At 42.5% G+C, this 23,607-nt stretch overlaps 2 protein-coding genes and 1 long non-coding RNA gene across 3 annotated transcripts; 2 read left to right on the plus strand and 1 right to left on the minus strand.

Annotated features, from left to right (window-relative positions):
- Nucleotides 1-88: 88 nt before the first annotated feature.
- Nucleotides 89-3,276, plus strand: LOC119021171. Its single transcript, XM_037101240.1, has 4 exons — nucleotides 89-842; nucleotides 934-978; nucleotides 2,213-2,359; nucleotides 2,452-3,276. Exons 1-4 carry the CDS (start codon nucleotides 351-353, stop codon nucleotides 2,551-2,553), a joined length of 786 nt encoding a protein of 261 aa, XP_036957135.1. The 5' UTR covers nucleotides 89-350; the 3' UTR covers nucleotides 2,554-3,276.
- Nucleotides 3,277-10,510: 7,234 nt separating this feature from the next.
- msx1a (muscle segment homeobox 1a) lies at nucleotides 10,511-14,657 on the minus strand. The gene is made up of 3 exons (XM_037099777.1): nucleotides 14,592-14,657; nucleotides 11,992-12,645; nucleotides 10,511-11,776 (listed from the first exon to the last, which is right to left on the minus strand). The coding sequence occupies exons 2-3, from the start codon at nucleotides 12,422-12,424 to the stop codon at nucleotides 11,358-11,360; spliced, it is 852 nt and encodes a 283-aa protein (XP_036955672.1). The 5' UTR covers nucleotides 12,425-12,645; nucleotides 14,592-14,657; the 3' UTR covers nucleotides 10,511-11,357.
- A 1,866-nt stretch (nucleotides 14,658-16,523) lies between these two features.
- Nucleotides 16,524-20,427, plus strand: LOC119020444. The gene is made up of 2 exons (XR_005075318.1): nucleotides 16,524-17,218; nucleotides 19,446-20,427. It is a non-coding gene; the product is annotated as an uncharacterized LOC119020444 (long non-coding RNA).
- Nucleotides 20,428-23,607: the final 3,180 nt, after the last annotated feature.

Raw genomic sequence — 23,607 nt, forward strand, 5'->3', positions numbered from 1 at the left:
AAGGTCATAGCCATCATAGAGTGTGATCGACAGCTCGGTGTTTTCAGCGGTCTTGTCTTGAATAGAGATGTTTATATGATGGGAAAAGTCCACTCAAGTACAGACTTGCTAAAAAGGTTACACTTTATGGATGAGTCTGGGGGATTAAACAATGTGCCTGCAAAATTAGTGTGTACCCTAAACATAAGTACCCCATACTATGTTGTTATTCATGTTAAAAACTCTTCCTTCATGGTCAAGATCCACTGGTACATGAAAAATGTAATCTTCCAAGCGCAAAAGTTTAAATTGATGTAGTTTTTCACATTGCAGGAAACTCCTGTCTCCAGACTCCCCTGCTGGTCGTTAATATGTTACTGATATTGTGCTTTTGGGAACTGACAAGCCACAAACTTGAAAAGGTTGCAGAATGGTTGGCAGCCTTATCAGCAGGAGCAGCCCAATCATCCCTGGAATTTGGAGCTCTCATCGACAGTGTTTGCTCTCCAAAACGCAGCAGCAGACCCCAAATGGTTTCCTCAGCCTCTCAGCGCCTCCACGTCATCGTCACCCCCCACCTCTCCATCCTTAAATCTACAGCCAGTCCTCCTCTTTACTACTTGAAAGTGTCCCAGCAGCTGGGAGCAGACCTGCCGGAGCAGCAGTGTGTCACCGCAGACAGATATACAGACAGACAGACAGACAGACAGACAGACATGAGGCTGGGACTCGCCGCTCTCGTGTGTCTCTTCAGCTCCGTGCTGCTGTCAGACTGCGCGCCGCCGACCTGCTACTCCAGAGCGGTCAGCCTGAGCAAGGAAGTCATGACCCTGCTGGATAAGATCCACACGTACCACCGCACGGTAAGAGCCCAGCCGCACAGCCGCAGTCCGCGCTGACCATCTGAGACTGATGCTGTGTGTTCTCTAATGACGGTGTTATGTCGGGTTGCAGAAAACGTGTGCTGAGATTCTACCTACGATCTTCCTCGATGTGCATGTAAGTAAAAACTGGAGTAATGCTTCATGAGGGGGATTTTAGGGGAACCCCTTTTTTTCCCACTTGATAACCATTGTCAGTAAATCCAGTTCGATGAAGTGTTTAGTTCCAGGTCAAAATGTCTGATGAGTCTCAAATATGGAAATGATACAACCTCTCTTTTTCAGAATAGTGTGAAAACTAGTTTGAAGTGTATTGTTGCACTCAGGGTTCATACAAGAATATATGTTTACATGTAGAACTGAGGTTAGACTGGAAGAAAAAATACAAAGTGCACACATTTTGAAAATGCCAAATATGATGTCAATGTAACAATATGATGTTACATGTATGGAGGACTGAAAGTGCCCAAATCAGAAATTAATGAAGTGTCTCAGTAAATGAATCAGTATTCCATCAATGTGCCCAAATTAAAAAAAATAAATTGTATTGAAAATAAGTGAAGCAAAAATGAATTATTATATAAAAATGATGACATTTTTATAAAAACTCTGTAAATGGAGGTTTCTGCTTTAATCACTATCTGTATTTAGGTATCTTTGTAATAATTCAACTATTTCACCTTCCCATTTCATTTTTCCACTGATATCTTTATTTCTATTTTCTCCATGCAGTGTTTAATGTCATATTAATTTATTTCCTGGTCGTTTAATCTCTTTATTTCTTTCTGTGGCACTTTCAGTCCTCCGTATGCAGCCTTATAGCTGTCAAATAACACAACCAGAGTAACTTTTGCTCAGGTTTTAATTAAATCATGTCAATAAGCTTCTTCTTCTGAGGGGTTAAGGGTCAGCATCTAAAATGTGAAAAGTTAACTAAAACATTGCAGTAAAGGAATAACAGGTGTCGTTTCCCACTAATAATAATGCCAAAGGTGATGTTCTAATGTTGCCATAAAAACATGCAGTTAAGAGGTTATAATGAGGCATGTTAGTACATTTTGTTCATAAGGTTTAGGTGATTGTTGATGTGGTGATTGACAGTGAGATAGACCAATCAGTTCATGGACAGGCCTCACGTAACCAGTAGCTTTAACGCACATGTTCCGATGGGGCTGGATGTACAAAAGGACAGACAGACAGATCCCAGTCAGATAACGGCTATAACTTTTGAGTCTCACCATGCACAGGATTCTAACTCAGTACCAATCTGATTTCAGCCGATGCAAAGAGCAGAGAAAGTGTCCTACAGTTTATAAATACTGTCATGCAAAAACAAAGTTGTGTTTTTTCAGAACGCGTGCATCACAACCAAGCTCCGCGACTTCCTCTACGTGGTGCTGAACCATCCCAACCAGTACTGCAGAGAGCGTCCCAGGATGGTGCTGCTGAAACGTAAAATCCAGAACTTGTACACCATCATCAGCAGACTATGTTACCGGGTAAGAACATCCGAGACATCTGCCCTGTTTTTCACCTTGTTTTCAGGCTCGAGTGTCTCATACATGCTCACGTGTGTCCGTTTGCTCGGCAGGACCTGGTGTTTTTCACAGATGACTGTGAGGCTATTGATACTGGACACAGCAGCCCGCACTACGCAGAGGACCGGCTTCAGCTGCTGGTGGAGGATAGATGAGCAACACGCCAAGAAGATGACAGCACACGTCGGTGCATTACATTCATAAGAACACATATGCAGAATGGTTAATCATGCACAATACACACCACAGCCTGAACATGCATTAGATGCATCACAAGCAGCAAAACACAGTTTCATGTCGCACCTAGTTGGCCCTGCGCTCGCTGCAGACACATGTCAGTGGACATTTGTGGCTGCATTCCAGCAAGGAGTGCAGAACTTTCCACAGGAAATTTGCTGAATGCCAACCATGCCGAAGAAAACCTTGAAATAATAAACCAATAAGAGATGCTTGTGAGCCGGGCTTAACTGCTGCTTACTTACCAGGGCTGATCAAAGCTTCGTGTGTCATTAAGAGAAATATGTTGTGTTGCCATAACCCTTGCTCTGACTAACGTGCCTTAAAGGAGCACTCTACAGCATTTTGTAAAACATGGTGGTTGAAAATTGTTGCATAAGAAATAGATGTCCCCAGCATTTCTAGGTGTACGACGTGTTCCTTCAGAGTTTTCTCACACAGAAAGTTTTGCTTTGGTTTTTATTGCAGAGAAGTGTCGCTCTTTGTACTGAAACTGAGTATTCATGCTGTTCGGCAGAATGGATGTAAAATAAAAGAGCCATCACTGTCACAGACATATTAGAATCACGGCTGTTTCTGTGCATATTTCACGACAATATATATATGTTTCACATTATCTAATAAAACTTCTCTTTTGCGTATCGGCTTGTTTTATTGTCTCAAATTATTTCCAAGGATGTCTGCCAGTTGATTCTGGGAAACTCTACACAAACTTCTGAGACCAAACTGGCTCGTATCCAGCCTGTGAATCAGCAGGATGTAAAAACTTAAAACAGCAGCGAAGTTATTTCCACCCGCACTGATTTTCTCTCAGCGTGTGACAGCTACTAATGAATTTTATTCTCACAGACATAGTTTAAAGTTTTTGAATGTCACCGCTTATTTAAAAACAGTTGTATAATCTAGGTCAGGAGTATGTTTGAAGATGAAAATGTCAATGATGAACTGGCTTTAACACAAACCACACTCTACACTCTTGCTGTATTTTCAGCATACAAACATACATTGAACAATTAACCCAAACTGTGAGGAAATGTAGATATGTGGGGGGTGTTTTTGCATTATTTTCTCTTCTATTAGATCTCTGGCATGGAGCGGTTGCCATTATTTCGAAAACAGTGTTCCGACTTGTTGAATTTGGGCACAAGCCTGCGTCTTTCATTTAATGTTTGGCTTCTGCTGCCCTCTGTTGGTCTGACTGTGATCTGCACACAGACAGGTCTTTGCTCAGCGCAGTCCATCCAGACACATTCAGTATCTTCTCTTTGTTGACCATTTAGACCTAAAACACTTTTAAATAAATTTGCTCCTTTTTCTCATTTTTTCCATGTATTCTGCAATGAAGACGGTGTCTCCATTTTACCTGGTATTGGCTTCATTTAGTTGAATCCTGAATATTAATTGAACCCATGTCTTAAATACCTCTGGTTATGTGAAGCCATATAGTAGAAGTTAAGTGTTGTCCAGTTGACTTGGCGGTCAAACAGCCCTGAGCACCAGCCTCACAGGCCCCGTCCATAATCCCTCTTTCCCTCGGAGGCCCCCGGTGAAGGTGAAGGTGTGAATACCTGCATGAAAATTCACAGAGACTTCAGTTCCCGTGAGAGAAATAATCTATCCGAGTTGTGCATGTTTAGCGAAAGAACAATCAAAGATCCACAGGAGGCCTGTTTGGGAATGTGAAGAAATAATCGTCTTGACATTATGACGCATATGTTTTGTGATGCACAGATATCTGCTGACATTAGCATGCCATCAAAGCTTCTGTTCTGCGGTGTAAACACAAACACTATCCCGGTGCCTAAAGCTCCCTGTCTGGACCACTAGCTGTCTGGCTAACTGAGCTAACTAGCTAAGGGGCAGCTAGAGTTAGCAGAATTTAGCAGTTGCTCTGGTTTTATGCTGGCCCCTATTTGTTTGGTATATAGATTCTACATGTGGCCAGTTCTTACATATTGCACCTTTAACTTACAATGATGACCTGTCTCGCTTCCACGCAAACTGGAATTCAGCCCTCATAAATCCCACCTCGGATATTTGCCGAAGTGTCTGTCCCAGTGGGAGCCGGCGTTGTTCCGCATCACTGACATACCTTCAACAGGCTCAAGTTCCACATCAACTCTCCGACTTTCTGATCCCAGAGGACAACTGATTTTGCAAGCTGAGAGCAACACAGCAATAAACAGCATGAAGGACGGAATGAAAGTCAGAAAGTCATACAGCAAACTACAAGTGCCCATCTATTCAACAAGCTGATGGCCGCTGGAACAAATGAGTGCCAGGGCCTACTTGCTGCAATCCTCTATACCTTAAAATGGGTACCTGAGGGGAGAGTGTGGAAGTCTGAGTGTAGCAGGTGATCAGCACTCAGAAGGAATGCATGGGCCTGACTCTAGAAGAATCTGGGCTGAGCAGGGAAACACAGTGCTTCATTTGTCTTTAGTTTACATATGGCTTGACACATTGCCTGTCACATTGACTGACGGCGTCTGGTTCACATCCCTTGTGCAGGATGCAGGAAATGCTTTAGGTGTACTGAGGGTTGTCGGGGTACCTGTCATGCAGGAGCATCATACACTTGTGGAGGCTTGTTCCCCCTCGACTGCTTTGAATAGTGCAGAGAGGGTCTGACAGTGCCCTGATCTGTCACAAGGTGGTGCTGGTTGTATAGCTCTGTTGAGCTCTGTCAGTAGAAGGTGTCACTCACAGCAATTATCAACAATTTCCAAAGGTTGAATTTGTTAAGAGTCAAATGAAGTAAAATCTGCTGCCATCATGTAGAAAAGCTCCAAACTATTTCCTGAGGAACAGAGAAGTATATCAGTGAGAGATCGAAACATGGTACAGTCATCAGCAGATATGCAGGAGTGGAGTTACGTAGATTTGAAAACTTGTGGTTGTGTTCCAGAAGTTTAGTCGGCATCTCCAGAGGTTTACCACTTAATTTTCTAAAATATTGTATTTGGTGGGTCACAGCATCCAGCTGTAACTGAGCCAGACTAAACTCAACCCTGCACAGAAGATTTGTTTAATCTTACAACACAAACTAATCAGTGTGTAATCATTAAACAGCCTGCAGTTTGATCCGAGCCTGCTCTGTGTTGCAATAAGCATGTTCGCTCTTTTCCGTGCCAAGAATCGAAGTCTTTGCACTTCTGAACCATCAGGCCCGAACCTCTCGCTGCTGTAATTAAACCAAGCCTGCAAAAAAAAAAAAAAGAAAGAAAATGTTAGTCAGCAGCATGGGCCTTGTGAAGACATGAGCCCACAGAGCGCCTATAAAGCTTAATTGCCGTGCTTGTTGATCATCATTAGAGGGCCGAGGGAATATTTTCTATCATTAAGGCCGAGGAGGAGAACAGAACATTTGAACCGCATGCGGGGGCCAGCAGGTCATTCAAACAATTTGAACGTTCCGCACCAAAAAATGCTAAACGCTGCACAATAAAAACACGGCAACAACTTTGCCGGAGGGTGACAGTAATCATCCTCTGCTTTGTTGAAATAAACGAGCTTGTAAAGGACAGATCAGAAACCTATTTACATTAAAGTGGGGCCCATGCAGTTTGTGATTCAGTTGGGTTTATGGGGTTTTCAGGCAATTTTCCATCACATTTAGCCCTTTTTTTTATTGCACCTTTAAAGAAATGCCTGCCTCATTAGGGCCACATAATTTCCAATAGATGATTGGCACGCTCTCCTGTAGAGGTGTGTTTGGGCGCTCAGATTCAAAACTGCTCACATAGGAGACCAAAGCTTCCCCCTCTGCCTCAACAGTAAATGTACCTTATAAACGCACAATTGTTCCACTTATTTACACGTTGAAGTAATTACTGAGTGAGGGGTCACCAGAGGACTTCAGACTACTCAGCAAGCTAAAGACATCAGCTCAGGCCCGAGAACTCTCCTGGTGTCTCAGTGGTGACTCCACTGAAGTGACCAAAGTCTGGCAGTGACCACAAACCTGTCAGTGCACGCGAGGCCGAGACAACAGCGGCCTCTAGCGGACAGTGAGGGCCACGACAGCACAACGCGAGGAGGCTCACAACCTCGTCCTTTATTAATGAATCCGTTTTTTGTTTTTTTTTCAATTATTGTTATCAATAACTCAATCTAATCTTATAAACAGATTACAATCAAGTATCGTGATAAACCGAATATCTACAACGTGTATTAATTATTTCGTATATATTCTGATGATATTCATCCTCTTCAGCCCACAGAGGCCTGTTGGGTCCTGGAACTGAAGACTCAATAAAGTGGTTTTATCCCTCCTTTAATATAGACTTTTACTGAGCTTGCCGAATGTCGTAGAAAAATGTACATACTGTGTTTGTCACTGCAGTAATATTTCTGTGAATATCACGGACATAAGAATGGGAACATCTGGTTTCCTGCAGAAGGCTGCTTTTATAGGTCCTCTCTGGAGAAGGCAGCCGCAGGAAAGTGGTGATGATGGCTCCGTTTGCTGGTAACTGAACTCTGATTTATAACATCCCCGGTGCATTATTATTATTATTAACAGTATTTACAGCTTGTGGCTCCTCTCACTGACTGACTCACTGACTGACTGACTGACTGACTCACTCACTGAATCACTCCCACCATAGTGTTCTTCTCGGAGGCAGGACGTTCAACTCAACACACTCTGCCATTGTCAAATAAAGCTATTAGTATTATTATATGTATTATTATGATTCATTAAATAAACTATCACCCATTTGTCTGCGTCTGAACACATTTGTTGTGGCTAAAGTTTTCCCTCATATATTAATCAGGACTCCGAGTTGGCCTGCTGCAAAAAATACATATTTCATATGTTGTTGTTTTTTTAATTTGATGGGTAATTTCATTGAAAATGTGCCTTTTATTTTCTCTTACATTATAAAACGTTTTGGAAAACGACATGTGATGAAGGTGAAATCACAGCATCCTCACGCGGTCCAGCCTTCACAGAGGAGTTTAAAAGACACGAACATTGAATAGAACATATTTATTATCGCTGGTATTTGTCTGAAAATCTTGAAGAGGCCCAGAGCAGCTGGCCTCCACAAAGCAGGTATGATATTCTTATAATTTAGATTAACTTAGGATCGGCGCAAAGTTGAATGGTGATTTTAGTATTGTGGCCTGTTTTAAACTCGACTCGTTTTTTTGTTTTTGTTTTGTTTTGTTTTTCATGCGAAAAGAAGTAAAACTAGTAGTTTTTTAATGTCACTCCGGGTCTGAACAGAAGGTGGTGGTGTGGTATCTGAGAGGAACTCGTGTTCGTGTATCACTTTGGTTTGAAGATAATTTCTCCAGCATCTCACACGGTTAAATACAAATGTTGAGAGTTTGTTACAGAGATAGAACCTTTTTAAACACAATAAAATAAAATGTGTCATTCACTGCCCTGCAAACACTTTGTCTAATATTTAGAATAAAATGACAAACAGGCCCTCCTTAACCTTTGTGACCAGCCGGGCCGACGTGTGACATATCAATTAGTTAAATAACAGACAAACAAAATGTGGAGACATTTCTCAGCCCTATTGCTTATAACAGGCAGATTTAATGTTTTTTTTTAAATTATTATTATTTAAAAAAAGGGATTATTTCTAAATGGCTTATTAATGTTAATACATTTTCTAATGTCTCTCTTTTCTATTGAATCTGTGGTAAAATAATTGCTTGGATTCTCATTAATCACCAGGCACCATGAGACTGAATAATGTATGTTGGTGAATATAAAGGAAGTCAGAGTGTCTGCGCCTCAAAACCTGCACTTTCAACCGAGGAATAAAATGATCCTGTTTGTAATTTACTTTGAAAATCGTGTGATTTCCGTCCGCGAACACACGCAAAATGACATTTATCGTGAGCAGTAATTAGTTTCCTGGTGCTGCTTGTTATAAGGAATTAAAAAACAAAAAAAAACAAACAAACAAAAAAAACAGATACAACTGGTGGCGCTTTCCTTAATAAGAATTCTCCTCAATAATCTAAATCAATTCAGCCAATAATAATAATAATAATAATAATAATAATAATAATAATAATAATAATAATAATAATAATAATAAAATAGTCTCATAACGTGTCCTCTACACTTCTTGGGAAAAACAAAGGAATAAAGGTTAAATGTTTGACATCCACTGGCTCCTCTGCTTCAGCTATCACTTATCCGGCTGTATAGGCGCCTTCTAGTAACCCATTTTTTTTCCTTTCTTTGGGGGATCAAGGGCCTTTTGCTCCGGAGTCAAACAGCCTCCTGTGATCTTCTGGATGATATAAACTATTGAGTTTTGTTTTTTCTCATTGGCCTCTGGCGAGATAGAGAGGCCGGGACAAAAGGAGCGAAAGAGTTGAAAGAATAGAAGGGTCCCCTTTGGTTCTTTTGTGTCAAGTTTCTCTTGTGTTCAGGCGGAGCGCTCATCCGCGTGATTCTCGCTTATTGTCAGGGAGGCTGTATTAATTCATGCCTCGTGGACAAAAAGAGGAGCGGAGGCTGTCAGAGGAAAAACACACAGATAAATTAAGAGAACGTGGCTTTTTAAGTCACGGGGGAGAAAAAAAAAAATCCACCACCAGTTTCGATTCAAATTCTGATAAAAAAAAAAAAAAAAAGAAAAGAAAAGAAAAAAATGTTTTTAAAAAAGACGCACTTGTAAAAACCGAGTGAGGGATTAAACAGCGGATCTGTGTGTTTCTGTTGTTTAGGACAGCAGCTTGTCAGCGCCGCGGAGGAAATCACAGCACAGAGCAGAAGTGTTGCCCGTCCCAGTCCCCCGTTGACATTTTAGGAATGATAAAAGTTCCGCCTTGCCTGGAGCTACAGCCTCTCTGGAGCCGGCCTCCGTCTGCGGCAGATTGCCATTGCTCATTACAGCAATTATTTTACTCCAGTTTAACCCCTGCCTGAATGGCGCACAACTCAAGAGAAAGCCCTTCAAAAAAAGAAAGAAAAGAAGCCTGCCGCAGAGTGGGCCTGTCATGCCTCCTCTATCTGATCCCCCGTTTTGTTTGATATTTGCTTTACGCGCAGCAGTCAGGTGACGTGTTTCGACGCGCCGCGGCACATGGCTTCTAACAGGCCTGTCTTCTCCGTGCTGGGGTGTCACCCGGGGTAATTTTACACCCTAAACACACCGTAATGACACTCTGGTGGATTGTTTACAAGCAGTTTAGCCCCGAGAGCCAATCTGCAATATTTATCGATGCTGTTTTGAAGTCTGCACAACTGGTTGCCCCCCCACCCTCTCCACCTCCACAGCTCCTCGCAATATCTCCACCCCCCCCCCCCCTTCAGGTCTTCTGGCGCCAACAAAATCTAGGTTGGTTGTTTCAAAGCAATAGGCAACAGCTGTGGCAATACATTCCTGCAAATAACATGTGACAAGTTTTCAATTCGCAGCGCTGACAGGCTGGAATACCTGCGCGAGGAGCGCGGAAACGCGTCAGTTACGCATTTTGGAATTTGATGAAAGTGGATTGTGATCATGGTGTGGGTCGATTAAAGCCTCGGGGCCTTAACAGTGACATCCCCACAAAAATGTGATTTTTAGATCATGCTGTCCGCCAGGCTCATCGGTGTTTTCTATTGTTTTTAACAGGCCTGAAAATAATTACTCCCTGCTGATGTTTTCCTCAAAAACGTGTTTGTCTCATGATTGCGTAAAATGTCCAAAGGGTGCAATAACTCCATCAGACCCAAGCTTCATCCTACAAACTGAAAAAGAAGTTCTGAAACTAAGAAGTAAAGGCGGATGAGAATATGTTTCTCAGCACTTTTTCTCACCCTGCTTTTTAAATGTGCCGTGGTAATGGTCGAATACTTGGTGTACGTTTGAGTCAAAACCAACAACCGCTTCATGAAAAAGAATAAACAATTTATTGTTAAGTTATGTCACAAATATATTCATAATATAAATGAGGATATTCTTCAAATATACATTATTTTACAGTACACATATCCCTTCCGAAGGGAATCATTCCAACAGACAGTGCTGTTAAGAAAAAAAAAATTAAAACAAATGCTGTGGTTCTCCAAAATTCACAAAGAGCATTTACTGACACTGGATTCAGTAACCCACCCACAGGTACGCACTGATATGAATGCAAGGGATGAAGAAATTATGGATCTCTGCAGCCCACAGATGCGATGGAAGAAGCCCGACCTTTACCTTGCTGGTGCCGAATGTCAGGCTGCGCATTATAGTCTCTGACTTACTCGCTGCGGCCGCTTTATTAGCCGTTTAACGTGGCTGTGAGCAGCCATGGAGGCGCAGGAAGCAGCGGGCTATCTCTGACACACCGTGGCACAGCACAGTGTCCACGCTCGACTGTCCGGTCGTGATTTACCACAGGGCTCCCCGCCTCTGCACCGCAAACATGTCCATCTCAAAGTCATTTAGTCTCACTCGGATTAGCTTTCTGATTTAAGATTTCTAGAATCACAACAGATGTCAGACTCAAGATTAAATGACGAATGAAGTTGGATTGTCTTTGCAGTGTGTGAACTTACTGGCGAGGTCAAGAGAAGTGGACAAACTTCAAGGTCCTCAGAAGGGGGTCTGCGCGGAGGTCTCGCACCCCTCCTGACAAGATGTGACACTGAGCTCACCGTCAGGATGCCTCTTTATTCGGTACAGGTTCCCCCTCCTCTCGATCGGGGCCCTCGGAGAAGTAGTCTTAACCCCCCTTGTGTCCCACTGCGCGTGCCCCTCGTCCTGCGTCCCTGTCAAGCCAGGTGGTACATACTGTATCCGACGTGAGCGGCGTACAGTCCCACGGGGGAAACGGGCAGCGAGTGCCTCTGGAACGGGTGCGACCCTGCGTAGGACCCGGGGACGTGCGCACCGAGGGGAAAGGAAATCCCGAAGGCTGGAGGCAGCATCGGCTTCGCTGCCATTTTCAGTTTTTCAAGTTCTGCCTCCTGCAGCCGCTTGGCTTTGGCTCTCCTGTTCTGAAACCAGATCTTGACCTGGGTCTCCGTCAGGTTCAGGGAACTGGAGAACTCTGCGCGCTCGGCGATGGAAAGGTACTGCTTCTGGCGGAACTTCCTCTCCAGGGCCAGCAGCTGGGACGTGGTGAAGGGGGTCCGGGGCTTTCTGTTCGTCTTGTGTTTTCGCAGTGGACAGGCAGGAGGACTCAGTCTTCCTGTGAGGAAGGAGGACAAAACGCTTTAATTTGAGAGCTTGGATAGAAATTGCGTCAAATGCGCAAATCCACCCACGACAAATACTCTCAGTAAAGGTTCTCTAATGTAAAACACGTCCAAACATCAAAAGATAATAACACAAGTTACACATTTTAACTTAGATATAAGGCTATTTGCTGCTTTAATCTAGGCTCTGCACTGACACCAAACTTACGCGGAGGAGTTGGAGAGAAACGAGGACTCTGTATCCACGAGGTCCTCTCTTTACTGTCCGGGCTCTCGGGTTTAATCAACACGTCCTCCGGCATGTTCATGATGTCGCCCACAGAAAACGAAGAGCCCATGGCTAAACCAGGAACTGAAGTATCCAGGCTACCGAAAGCACCCATCCTTGCGCCCTTCGCCATCGCTTGGGACGTCCCGGGGACAGACGTGGCATCCGGGGACGCCACCTCTCTGCTGGGTTTCCTGTCAGCCATCAGCGCCTCGACGCTGAAGGGTAAAATCGCGACTTTGGGCTTGCCGGTCTCCTCTGCGGGGCTCAGGCTGGTCTGCATGTCGCCTCTGCTGACGAGAACCGAGCGGGGAGGAAGGTCTTCGCTTTTCAAACCAGCGGTCAGAGTTGACATGGCGGTCGATGGGGCCATACAGGTCCGACTGGCACGGGGTGAGGTGACGAGTCGAGTCTCGTGGGTATGGAGCAACCAAAAAAAAAAAAAAAAAGGAGTTACACAAAGTTTCTGCGGAGCGCCCTAAGGTGACGGTATCCTCATGTTTATGTGACCAAATTGGAGTGCAGGGGTATAATAAGGCAGGCGTGGAGAGAGGGGCGGCCAATCAGAGGCGAGATGGGCTGGTCCCTGCGAGACTGAAAAAAAAAAAAAAAAAAAAATCACAGTGGGAAAGTTAACAATAGTTACCCTTTTTTTCTCCATGAACCCACTTCATATAAACATAAGCACAACAAACTCTTAATGGTGCGTGGTCTCACAAGGGCAAAACGATTTCTTTTGACCAGAAAATAGACCCTCCAGTTAACTTACTGACACTGTATACACGTAATGTCTGTTGTCAGTCACCGTGTTTACACGATCTTTGATAACTTTTTTTCCTCCTCCTGACATTTTGACATTCTTTATTCACTCATATGTGCCGTCTGACTTTGACGGTGCGCTTAAGTGCGCACTGGCTGTTGCGCAACACTTTACTGCCTCCTCTTTATGTGACGAGCCTCTCGCTGCGCGCTGTTTATTGATGGCTGCGGGGCTCTAATCAGATTGAAACACACAGGCCTTCGCAGTCATTTAGGGGTAATTATCGGGCAGAGGGGAGGAGGTGGAGGGATCACTTGGATTTTTTTTTTCTTCTTTTTTTCCCCCTCCGTCTTTGACCACATCCATTAAAGTCAAAACTGATGTGGAGGAGGAGGAGGAGGAGGAGGAGGCAGCGTGGAGCCAGGAGGACTGTCATTGATTTACCTGGCTGTACCTCTGCGCGCCTTCTCATTATCTGCAGGCCCTAAAATATAAAAAAAAAAAGAGGGGGATTCCATTGTTGTGTGGATCTGTGAGCCTTTCATTTAAGAAAATAAACCAATAAAGTTGGTGCTTCAATTCGAAGAGTTTAAACTGCAGGCTTCACAAACCTTTTTATCCCAGAGACATGAGAACAGACCTGTGCTGCTGCGTAGCCAGTTCTCAGGAAAGCGTTTGCGTCGCTAATTGCCAAGCATAAACAATCTGTCACGATTTGTCAGTCTCCCTAATGGGCAGACAAGTTACGTTGTTTTTAGGCGCCAGCAGCAGCCGGATCAAAGCGCTCCGCTTTCGGGAGACTATTGAAAAAGCTGAACCCGCACCGAGAGAGAGAGAGAGAGAGAGAGAGAGAGAGAGAGAGAGAGAGAGAGAGAGAGAGAGAGAGCGGCACCGCCTCCTCCTCTACCCGCCCTAGCCCAGGGACACTGAGCCATTCAGCCCTGAAACATTTGCTGTTTCTCAGCCGATCGCACGCCAGTCCCATCTATTCAAATGAGCGCTACAGCCGGGTGTAATAGTAGGCTTCTCCCTCCTCAGAGGAAGAAAAGGTCAGCGCCCACTGGGCTGCTCGGCCTGAAAGGGATTCCTCGGTGCGACTGTTTCCCAAGATACACATTAGACCGCAGCTCCGAGGAGGTGTTTTGTTGTCATGACTCTGTCCCGGGGTGTAAATACAGAAAAACCCCAAACCCGATCAGCGTTATGATCTGCCTGCCATCACTTTCAGGAAGAAAACAAAAAACAAACACACTCTGTGATGCAGCTCAGGCGAAACGACTTCCTTGCAATTAACATTCAAGGTGACACAGCAGTCCACCTGTTTTGCATGTATGAGCCGTAAAGATGACGGGATAAGGGCAATAATCTGCTGATTTTTAAAATGTCCCATGTTTTTTGTTGTTGTTGTTGTTGTTGTTTTTTAGGATTCAAATAAAAATGCATTTGATTTTCCTTTTTGCAATGTTGAAAAATAATTTCAAAATAGTTGCTCCACAGGTAGAGCCAGAGCGATTTCCTGTTGACGTATTCATATTGAAATCGCAGCCACAGGTGTTCCCCTCAGTTGTCGCGTTATTACGACACACAACTTGTTTCCAGTCGGTTTATACAGATAAAAAAAAAATACTTAACACACAAGTCTTAATCATTTATCATTTCCTCAGCAGCACATCGTGTGTGTGTGTGTGTGTGTGTGTGTGTGTGTGTGTGTGTGTGTGTGTGTGTGTGTGTGTGTGCAGGTAGCAGGCTCCACGTGCTGGAAACACTTAAAGCCTCTAACCTGGAGCGAGTGGCAGAGGGGCTCCGAAGGCTTTGAAGTCACCGGAGTCTCCGGGGCTCCCACGTCCGTCTGCAGTCCCCTTCTCTCGGGGCTCCGAACACTTAACCCGTCCTCCAACCTCTCGACTCGTTAAAGGGCTGCGCGTAAACACAAATAGGCGCACATGAGACGCGTTAAAGAGCCGCAAGACTGCTGAGGTGTTGCAGCGTCGCACAGCCGGCTGACTTTCTTTTCTTTATTATTATTATTATTTTCCCCCCGGTGATGTTCAGAAACTCATAAAAACAGTTCCCCGGTCTGTGGTGAGGGTGTTTGTCTCTCCGCACGCTGGGCATAATTATTTTCTCCAAGTGATTTCAGGCAGAAGAAATGAAACCCCGTCACGTCTGACCATCAGCAGTGGGTGATTTAATAATGATCTTTAATGCACATCTGTCTGACCTGGCTGCGGGCCTCGCGCGTCGCGGCCGTCTCTGGTTTATTTGTGTTGCGCGCGGAGGCGACAGCGGCGCTGCAACACAATGTCGCCGGCAATTAGCATCCCAAACACTCCGGCTCTTAAAGACTGATGTGCCGTGGAGAAGACGATTATCATACCGTTTCATTTAAATCCCGAGGCAACAAATGAGGGCCGAGGCGAGGTACAAAACAACTGTAAGGTCCATCGGGCCTTTATTTCACTTTATAAACTACTTTGATTCCCAGTCAGGAGGCAGGGGCTCCGGACAAAGGCCCATTGTTGCCTCCTCTCAAAGTTGTCTTAACCCTTTTCATGCGAGGTCTGTCAATTTAGACTGTAAAGACATAAAAGGGGGGAGACCGTGTCGAAAGTTTTTCTTTTTTTTTCTTCTTCCAGGCAAAATATTTGCACTTGGCGTAAAGTTAAATGACTTTCATCTGCATGGGGACAATGACGTCGCTCACGTGAGTACAAGCTCCTCTAAGTGTCTTTCTCACCGTTTAATTTGCTCCGAACCCGAGGCGATGTGGTCTGATGCTGTGAGAAGTTGGGAGGAATCCCTCCGACGTTAATGCTGCATGAATCCGAGGGACATTTTTATTTTTTATTTTCAGGACGTTTATGTGTATTTGAAAGCGAGATATGCAAGCAAAACAGCCGGCAGACCGACCCAAAGGCTCCATGATTATACATAATGTATCCTATTTCAGAGCAATTAGCCCAATCAGGCGGATCGGAGCACTTTGCTGCCGGTACGTAACAATGCCTCACGGTCATTTAAGCTTCGAGATGCCATTCACACTCTCTGCAGTGACTCGGTCCGTGTGGCAGGTGTACGTGTGTGTGTGTGTGTGTGTGTGGGCAAAGTCCAGAAGTCAGCGCTTTAATACGCTGTTGTCACAAATCAGTCTGAAACCACAGGGGAGATGTTTCTCTGTATTTGTGAGTCAACTTTGCTTTTAAAAAAATCAAACATGGGCCGATTTAATCATAAGGACATACATAAGGGCCATGCAGCATGTTCAGGAATAAAGAAAATAAACACACAGTCTAACAATATAGTTTAAACAAATATAAGAATGGATACACCGAAAATGCATCGTAATAATCTAATACAATAGCCCATATTTATTACCACGCGAGTCAAATATTGTCAAAATGAAGCTGAATTTAGCTGAAGAGCTGACTTGAATCTAAAACACAGATAGCAGCTTCAGTATTTAGAAACAACAAACAATCTACATTGATGTTTATTTACAGCTCGTGATGTTTCAGAGAGGACCAGCAGCAGCAGCAGCAGCAGCCCGCTGTGAAGTCATCCAGCCGCGGTGAGCAGCAGGGAAACAGCAGCTCCAGCAGAAACACGCTCCAAATGTGAAGGCGCGCCGGGTGACGGTGATGAATGCATCTGGAGCCTCGGCGATTTAAAAACGACTCCATGCGGCTCTCCGTGAGAGAGAGAGAGAGAGAGAGAGAGAGAGAGAGAGAGAGAGAGAGAGAGAGAGACGGAATAGATGCTGTTTTGGAATTATGAACTCTCTAAGTGAATCAGATCCACCGCTTAGTGAACTTTATTCGCCATCCGTCTCCCTCACCTCTCCCCCGGCTGGCAGGCAGGATGAATGTGTCCCACGGTGATGATAAAAACTCTCCCTCGGCTCAGACACAGAGAGAGACAGAGAGAAAGAGGGGGGAGAGAGAGAAACCCAGCGGTGTTGCCCGGACGGCGGGGGGCCATACTGTTAGAAGAAAGTCCCTAAAGAGTAAATATCTGCTGGCATCTCCACAGAATTACCCGGAAATGATGCGCGGTGATTGAAAAATTGTCGTCAAGACATTATCTGCGTCCCGGCACTATTTTTGAGACTGTACACAATCGGAACTATCATCTGATGGCCCCTTTTTATTTTTTTGAAGAATATATAAGCAATAAGGAGCGAGTTTTAGTTGATATTGATGTTTTTTTTAAGCTTGTGACCGTTAACATTTAAACAGTCCGGTGCTCGCCTGTGATTGGCTGTTAAAAACCGCAGCATCACTTGATCACGCACCTGTGACCGCGTCACTGTTTAAATATTAATGCGCTAATTGAAAACCGTCGCCATTACTCCGCTGTCACTCGGCCTGTTAAACAACTGTGATGCTTGTTGGGAGAATACCGCTCAAGGTAATTAAGTGTACGATTTACTGAAGACACAGGCCTGAATTAAATGAAATATGGCACATTTAGGCGAGGCCTAACCTCGCTATTGTCCTTATCGTGTGTTATCATCATTTTGTAACTTCTGAAATTAGTGCGTCATACGTCTGATTTTGTGCTCTTAGCATTTTAAATCTGCACCCTAAAAGCAAAATTTAATTTCCAATTATTAGAAACTATGATATCCTAATGAATCAGTGGCGTGCACTTCCTAAAACATGTTTTTGTATTGATTTATTCATTTCTTGTTAGTTTTACAAGATAAAAAAAAAAAAGCTAAAATTGGCTACATATTCAAATCATGTCTATTTTACTCATTATTCTTATCTGTATTCCTATTATCGCAGCTCTTCACTCAAGTTCCTTTCTAATTTTAAGTAGGCTAATTAATAATTTGTGTGTGTGTGTATATATATATATATATATATATATATATATATATATATATATATATATATCAGAAGAATTTAAAATAATAATATAGAAAAAAACACATGCGCGCGCACACACGCGCGCGGTCAGATAGGATCAGTAGCCTTCACACACACTCTGACCTCTGCATGACTTTAAAAATCAAAATAATTCCATCATGTGAGTGGGCGGTATCAGCTCCTCTGGCTGCCCTTCACTCCTCTGTAAAACTTAGATAAAACTGCGCCTTTTAAATTTACAACATTCCGTCGTTCAATCAAAGACATCTCAATTACCCGAGGTATTGGCGTGAAATTGAATTATCGCCCCTTTATTTCTCTCGCGCCATTAAACAGGAAGCATGCTGAAATCATTTGCAAATCACTGGCCTGGCTAATATGATATAGGCCCATCTTAAATGGACTGATTAACTAATGACAAATCACGGGATTCATTCTGATAAGTCCGTCATTTGGGCCTTTCAGACGCCGAGTGCGCTTGTTGATTAGAAACTAAATAGAGTCTTAAATGAAATGCTTAATAAGCGCATAACAAGCAACAAATCATCCTCTGTAATCGGGTGTGCTGGTGTTTAAGAGATGCTTAATGACGTGGAGCGTCAAAAACGCTGCCACACATATTCTCCAGCACTGCAGACAAATTGCAAGAATAATAAAAACATATTTAGTCTTATTTTAGAATAGAAATACTACTGCAAACAGTAGTTGTACTATTGATACAGCATAAATGTTATTATAACTGTATTATTATTACTATTAATATTATTATCATTATTATAAAAAGTAATCTTCTAAAAGCACACATCTTGCTGTTAATATATAATTTTTGTATTGTGTTTATTACAGTGACATCGTACATTATATATAAGTCTTTATTGCAAAATGAATACAATCTATAAAAGTGAGAATTTTAGTGATGCAATAGAAAGTCAGATAAAGACTGTATGACCTCTCATGAGTAAAACCAATGCATATCCTATTTTATTTGACAAGTATGATATAAAGTAAAGCTCCGAAATGCCAAATAATTACAAGTTGTTATGTTTGAGCAGATAATCATTCCTCTGGAGATAGCATCAATATTTTCTATCTCCAATAAATCAATTTTCCCTTAAAAAACTATAATCAAATTCTATTTCCATCAAGATAGACAGGAGGAGAATAATAACTATAGGTAATTGTGTTGGAAATTAATTCCGTGGGAACGGACATCAGATAAAAAAATAGGTTTTGAAATGCAATCATGAGGATTTATACAGTGGTGTGTGTGGTTCGGCCATTTTATAATATCGCCACAAAATCTCTGCCTTGCCCTTCCAGTGACACCATGTACATAAACCATCCTTCACAAAAAACCTTAAGTCCATCATTTCGGGCTGTTCCCTCCCGCTTCAGATCTGGCCAAAGAAAAGCAAACCAAAACAACAAAGGATGAGGGGGGAGTGCAGAATCAGGGGGTTCGTCTGGGAAGTCGGACTGCTGGACGGGCGAGCCGCTGCGTGCCCTGTCCTTCAGATCACAGTGTAGCAGACTTGGCTCCATCCTAATCTCACAAGTCTCAACAGTCTGCAACTCAAGTTTATCCAGAGGGGGTTGAGCCTCTCGTAGCCCCCCATCACCAGCATGTCTAACCCGCCCCTGTCCTTCACTTGCCTCCGCCCAGAGAAACGCTCTGTCAGTGACCCTTCTCTGACTCCAGCTGCCTAATCCTTTAAATGTGGGCAAAGCCTGAAATGATGAGGAGTTGGGCTTTTTTTATACAGGTGATGTCCTCTGCCTCTCCATGTTTCCCTGTGGCCAGCAGGATCAGCTTGAAGACACAGGAGATCCTCTGGTGGTAAAGGGCCAGGCAGCGAGCCCCACGTCCCCACGTCGAGCAGTCTGCAGCAGGAATGCAGGAGGATTCTGGCCCTTTCAGCCACACAGGGACACAACTGCAGGGTACATCCTGTTTATTTATTGTGGGCAAATCAGTAATCAAGAGTTTTACTGACCTTTAAACTATTGAGTCACCAGCAATCCATGCAACCAAACAGTCAGAGAAGGATTTGATACAGCGTGAGGGCATGGGACTGGTTTGGGGATATTTAATTAAAGCAAATTTCTCCTCATAGTACAGTCAGCTTTACAATATAGTTGTGTTCAAGTTCAAGGGGCTGTGACTCCTTGTTGAGATTTAAAGGCTCTGTAAGGGTGCTTGAAAATGCTAGAATTTTTCTTTTCAAGATTTGAAAAATGCTGGGATTTTGGATAAAATGCTTGAAACTGCATAATATAAAACAACAGATGTCTTTATGCGGCCTTTTAGTGTTCTCCTTTAATTTGTCGACCTTCTGTAGCATGCTTTAAAAAACACATTTAGGTTGTTTCTAGCACAGTAACATCTAATATGATATGATGCAGTGAAATAATAATTTTGAGTAGATACACTACTCAAAAGTAGTTGGGGAAATTGCAATAATTGCATGGATATGCAATACAAGTCAAATGAAATGTGTCGCATTATTTTTGGGGACCAAAAATATTCACAAAACACAAAGCAAAAATTCAGATATGTCACATAATAAACAATCAAGTGTGGATAATAATATACACCAATATCCCCAACTAATTTTAAGTAGTGTACAGTATAGGTATATAAATATGTTGTTTATCACAGCTGTAAGGTGCTGGAAAATACTTTTGAAAATGCTTGAAAAGTGCTTGAATTTGACAATGGAAAAAGTATAGAAATAGGTAAAGAATGCAGTGAGTGTTGGATACATCTGTCCACTGAGCTGCTGAATGACTGAGGTCACCGACAGTGAAGACACACAGAAGCTCTGTCTAACTGGCATTGCTTTATTTAAAACGGTGGTTCTCAAACCCCCAGGGGTCCTTGATGGGGTTTCAGGGGGTCACCAGCAAAAAGGGTATCATATTATTTATTCCATGAGTAACACCATGACATAATAAATGACAGCCTTCTGTAATTAAACATCCAAAGTCCAAAATATTATGAGATGGAGGCCCCTGGGAGGAAACATCATCAAATGGTGCGGTCTATGTCAATTGAGGGTTCCTTGGTGTAAGATAAAGACTGGGAACTACTGACTGAGAGTGTCCAGAAGGATACAGATTTCATATGTGTGTAAAGCACCCTCCTCAAGTTAAAATTGTCTTGTGATGCAGTTAGTAGCTAGGTTTGGAAAGATCTCGGTAAATTATGTAGTTTGTATCTGAAGGCAATCACTTTGTGTAGAAAAGTGGTGGGGACATCGACAAAGTGTAGTAGGTATGATGCAATTAAGGGACTTTTCAAGGACAAATCATTTCAAAATGCAGGGCCAAGTGCTCAAGGCACAGGGTACCTTTGTGTTGAAAAGTGGTGGGGACAGATGGTTCCAGATGACAACATATTTTAAATGGTCTTCAAGATTTAGCAGTGTAACAAGGGGGTCGTATGAGTAGAGAGTAGTGAGTCAGAGTAGATTATTACAGTGGGGGAAACATTTCCAAAATTGCAAATCAAAGTTCAATTAATGTAATTTGTTAACATTTCTTGTGACGTGATCTTTTTACCACATTTCTAAATATTTATGCTTCTTAAAAAGTGATGGGAGAAAAAAATCAGACATTTCCCTCTCCAGCATCCCCGGTGTAAATGACTTCCTCAGAGGTCAGCATAATGGCTCACTAGTATACCACATTTGCCACTGCCTGTTTATGACGTCATGTCACTTTATAATAAAACCATTAGTCCTTCAGTGGTGCTGTAGTGCAGAGACACTGAAGATGCTCCAGCTCCTCAGGCAGTGAGCTCACCCTGGCAGCAGCACCTCTTTCCACAACCCCACCCCTCTCCTATGGGAGACATATTTAATTTAATTAAGGCCTGTCACCGCTATTGATTTTGGCACTTTCAATTATGGCCCAGCGGTTTATGGGCTCCATGGGCCGTGGATCTACTGATCTGTGATGAGGGGGGCCCTATCAGTGCAGGACCACATGGACGAGGAACCTCTCTGTCTTCCTTATGGCCCTGCACTGTCTGCAGCAGACACTGACGTATGGCTGCTGCCTCGCTCCCACTCCCCTCCTGCTACCCATAATTAATCCCTCATTAGACAGGTCTTTATTGTTTAATTTGTGCCGTTCGTAATCAAATTGGGCAGATTAATTGCTACAGAATTTAGAAACGGGGGTGAAAAATAACCACTTTTAATTGCCTTCAGGTTTTATGACGCCCGGGGCTCTTTAGTGAGCCATCATTGGACACGGTGAAATATCTCCCACCCTCAAGAATTTTCTCTACATCAGTTTTTGAGTGATGAAGCATTATTGGGGTGCTCTTTATAGAAAGCACTGCTGCTTAGCAGAAGCTCATTAAAATGTTTCTTAGAGATATATTTTCCCTTGCAGTCCTAATTGCAAAAGTCAGCCTTACAAATTCTTGTGTTTATTTATGGCCGTGGCCTTTTGCTTGTGTTCTGTTTGTCAGTGCAGGCTGGTCAGTGGTCTGTGTGTGTGTGTGTGTGTGTGTGTGTGTGTGTGTGTGTGTGTGTGTGTGTGTGTGTGTGTGTGCGCGTGTGCACGCACGCACGCGTGTGGATGAGGTTAAATTAGGCCTTATATAAAGTTATATATAAGTTATATGAGAAAAGTGTAAATATGAGAACTGTTTAGGAAGGCTTTAGAGTTACTATTAATGCTTCACAGTTTCTCAAGAGTGCAGTGGAGAAAAGTGATCTGGATGAATAGTGTAAGGTGTGACAATAAAACTGTAACAAGCTATTTGCTTGACACATTTTTACAGCATATATTTAAGTGGTGACTAAAACACCAGTAGCTCCTCACACTTAATAAAGAAATCATTTTGTTCGCTTTGCACAGGCACCTTGTAAATGCAGTTCTAAGCAAGATTTAAGTGGAAACAGAAATGAATATTACAGTCACTTTGTATGGGTTAAGGTTCACAGAGTGGTTTGAAAAAGTAAAGGTAAATCTTTGTTCTATGTGTTCGTTTACTATTGCAAATGTTTGTTTAGTAAAGTACATGCACTATTTAAATCTGCACTGATTCTAAAGGGTGATTTCTGGCTTTAAAATGACAAAAACTTAAATTAGTCAGTGTCTTTATTTGATTACAAAATGATGAAAATTTGGGGGAAATATTCATTATATGTATCCAAAACAGAATAACTACCTAATGTAAAGACAGCAAGTGTTTATATTACAAAATGGATGAAACACCTTTTTTTTTACCGAACTCCTCAAGTTCAAGTTTATTTTTTTTTCACATACTCAAAAAAATACAGTACAGAGGTTGTTGGCAAACAAATTCTTAGATCTCAGAATTTTTATACATGTCTTACAGAAATAGTTGTATTAATTTGTATGTATTGCTGTATTATTTTTAGTCATTCTGAGATGCCCGTTAACATCAGGCAAAGGGAATGCCAATGAAAACTAAGCGTATGTTTGAAAGAGGATTAATTTGCACTGTCCCTTTTCAATTAGGAATAAAAGAATTAAGAAACATTTAAAAATATGAATGAGGGGAGGTCACATAAGTGGACCAAAGATCGAAAAGACATAAAATAATGCAGCGACTAAAATAATAAATGACAATATAAATATATATTATATATATTTACATTTATTTTTCTAATGGATAACTTAATCAGGATACAGGAAAAAAAGTTAAAAGTTAACTGTGTCTGGTAAAGTTTCAGAAAATGTGTGTGTAATTATTTTACAGATACATTTCCTATAAAGAAGACAATTCCTAACAGGATTACAATTTTAAAGTAAAGAATGATGTCTCGGTCTGTAAACATGCACTCTGCTCTCCAGTAAAACTAAATATTTTTTTTATGTGTGTATTCTCACAAAATACACACACGAGTATTGAGATTAAGTAAAAGTCATCTCTTATTGATATTT

Source organism: Acanthopagrus latus, chromosome 6 (assembly GCF_904848185.1).
Source record: "Acanthopagrus latus isolate v.2019 chromosome 6, fAcaLat1.1, whole genome shotgun sequence".
NCBI lineage: Eukaryota > Metazoa > Chordata > Actinopteri > Spariformes > Sparidae > Acanthopagrus > Acanthopagrus latus.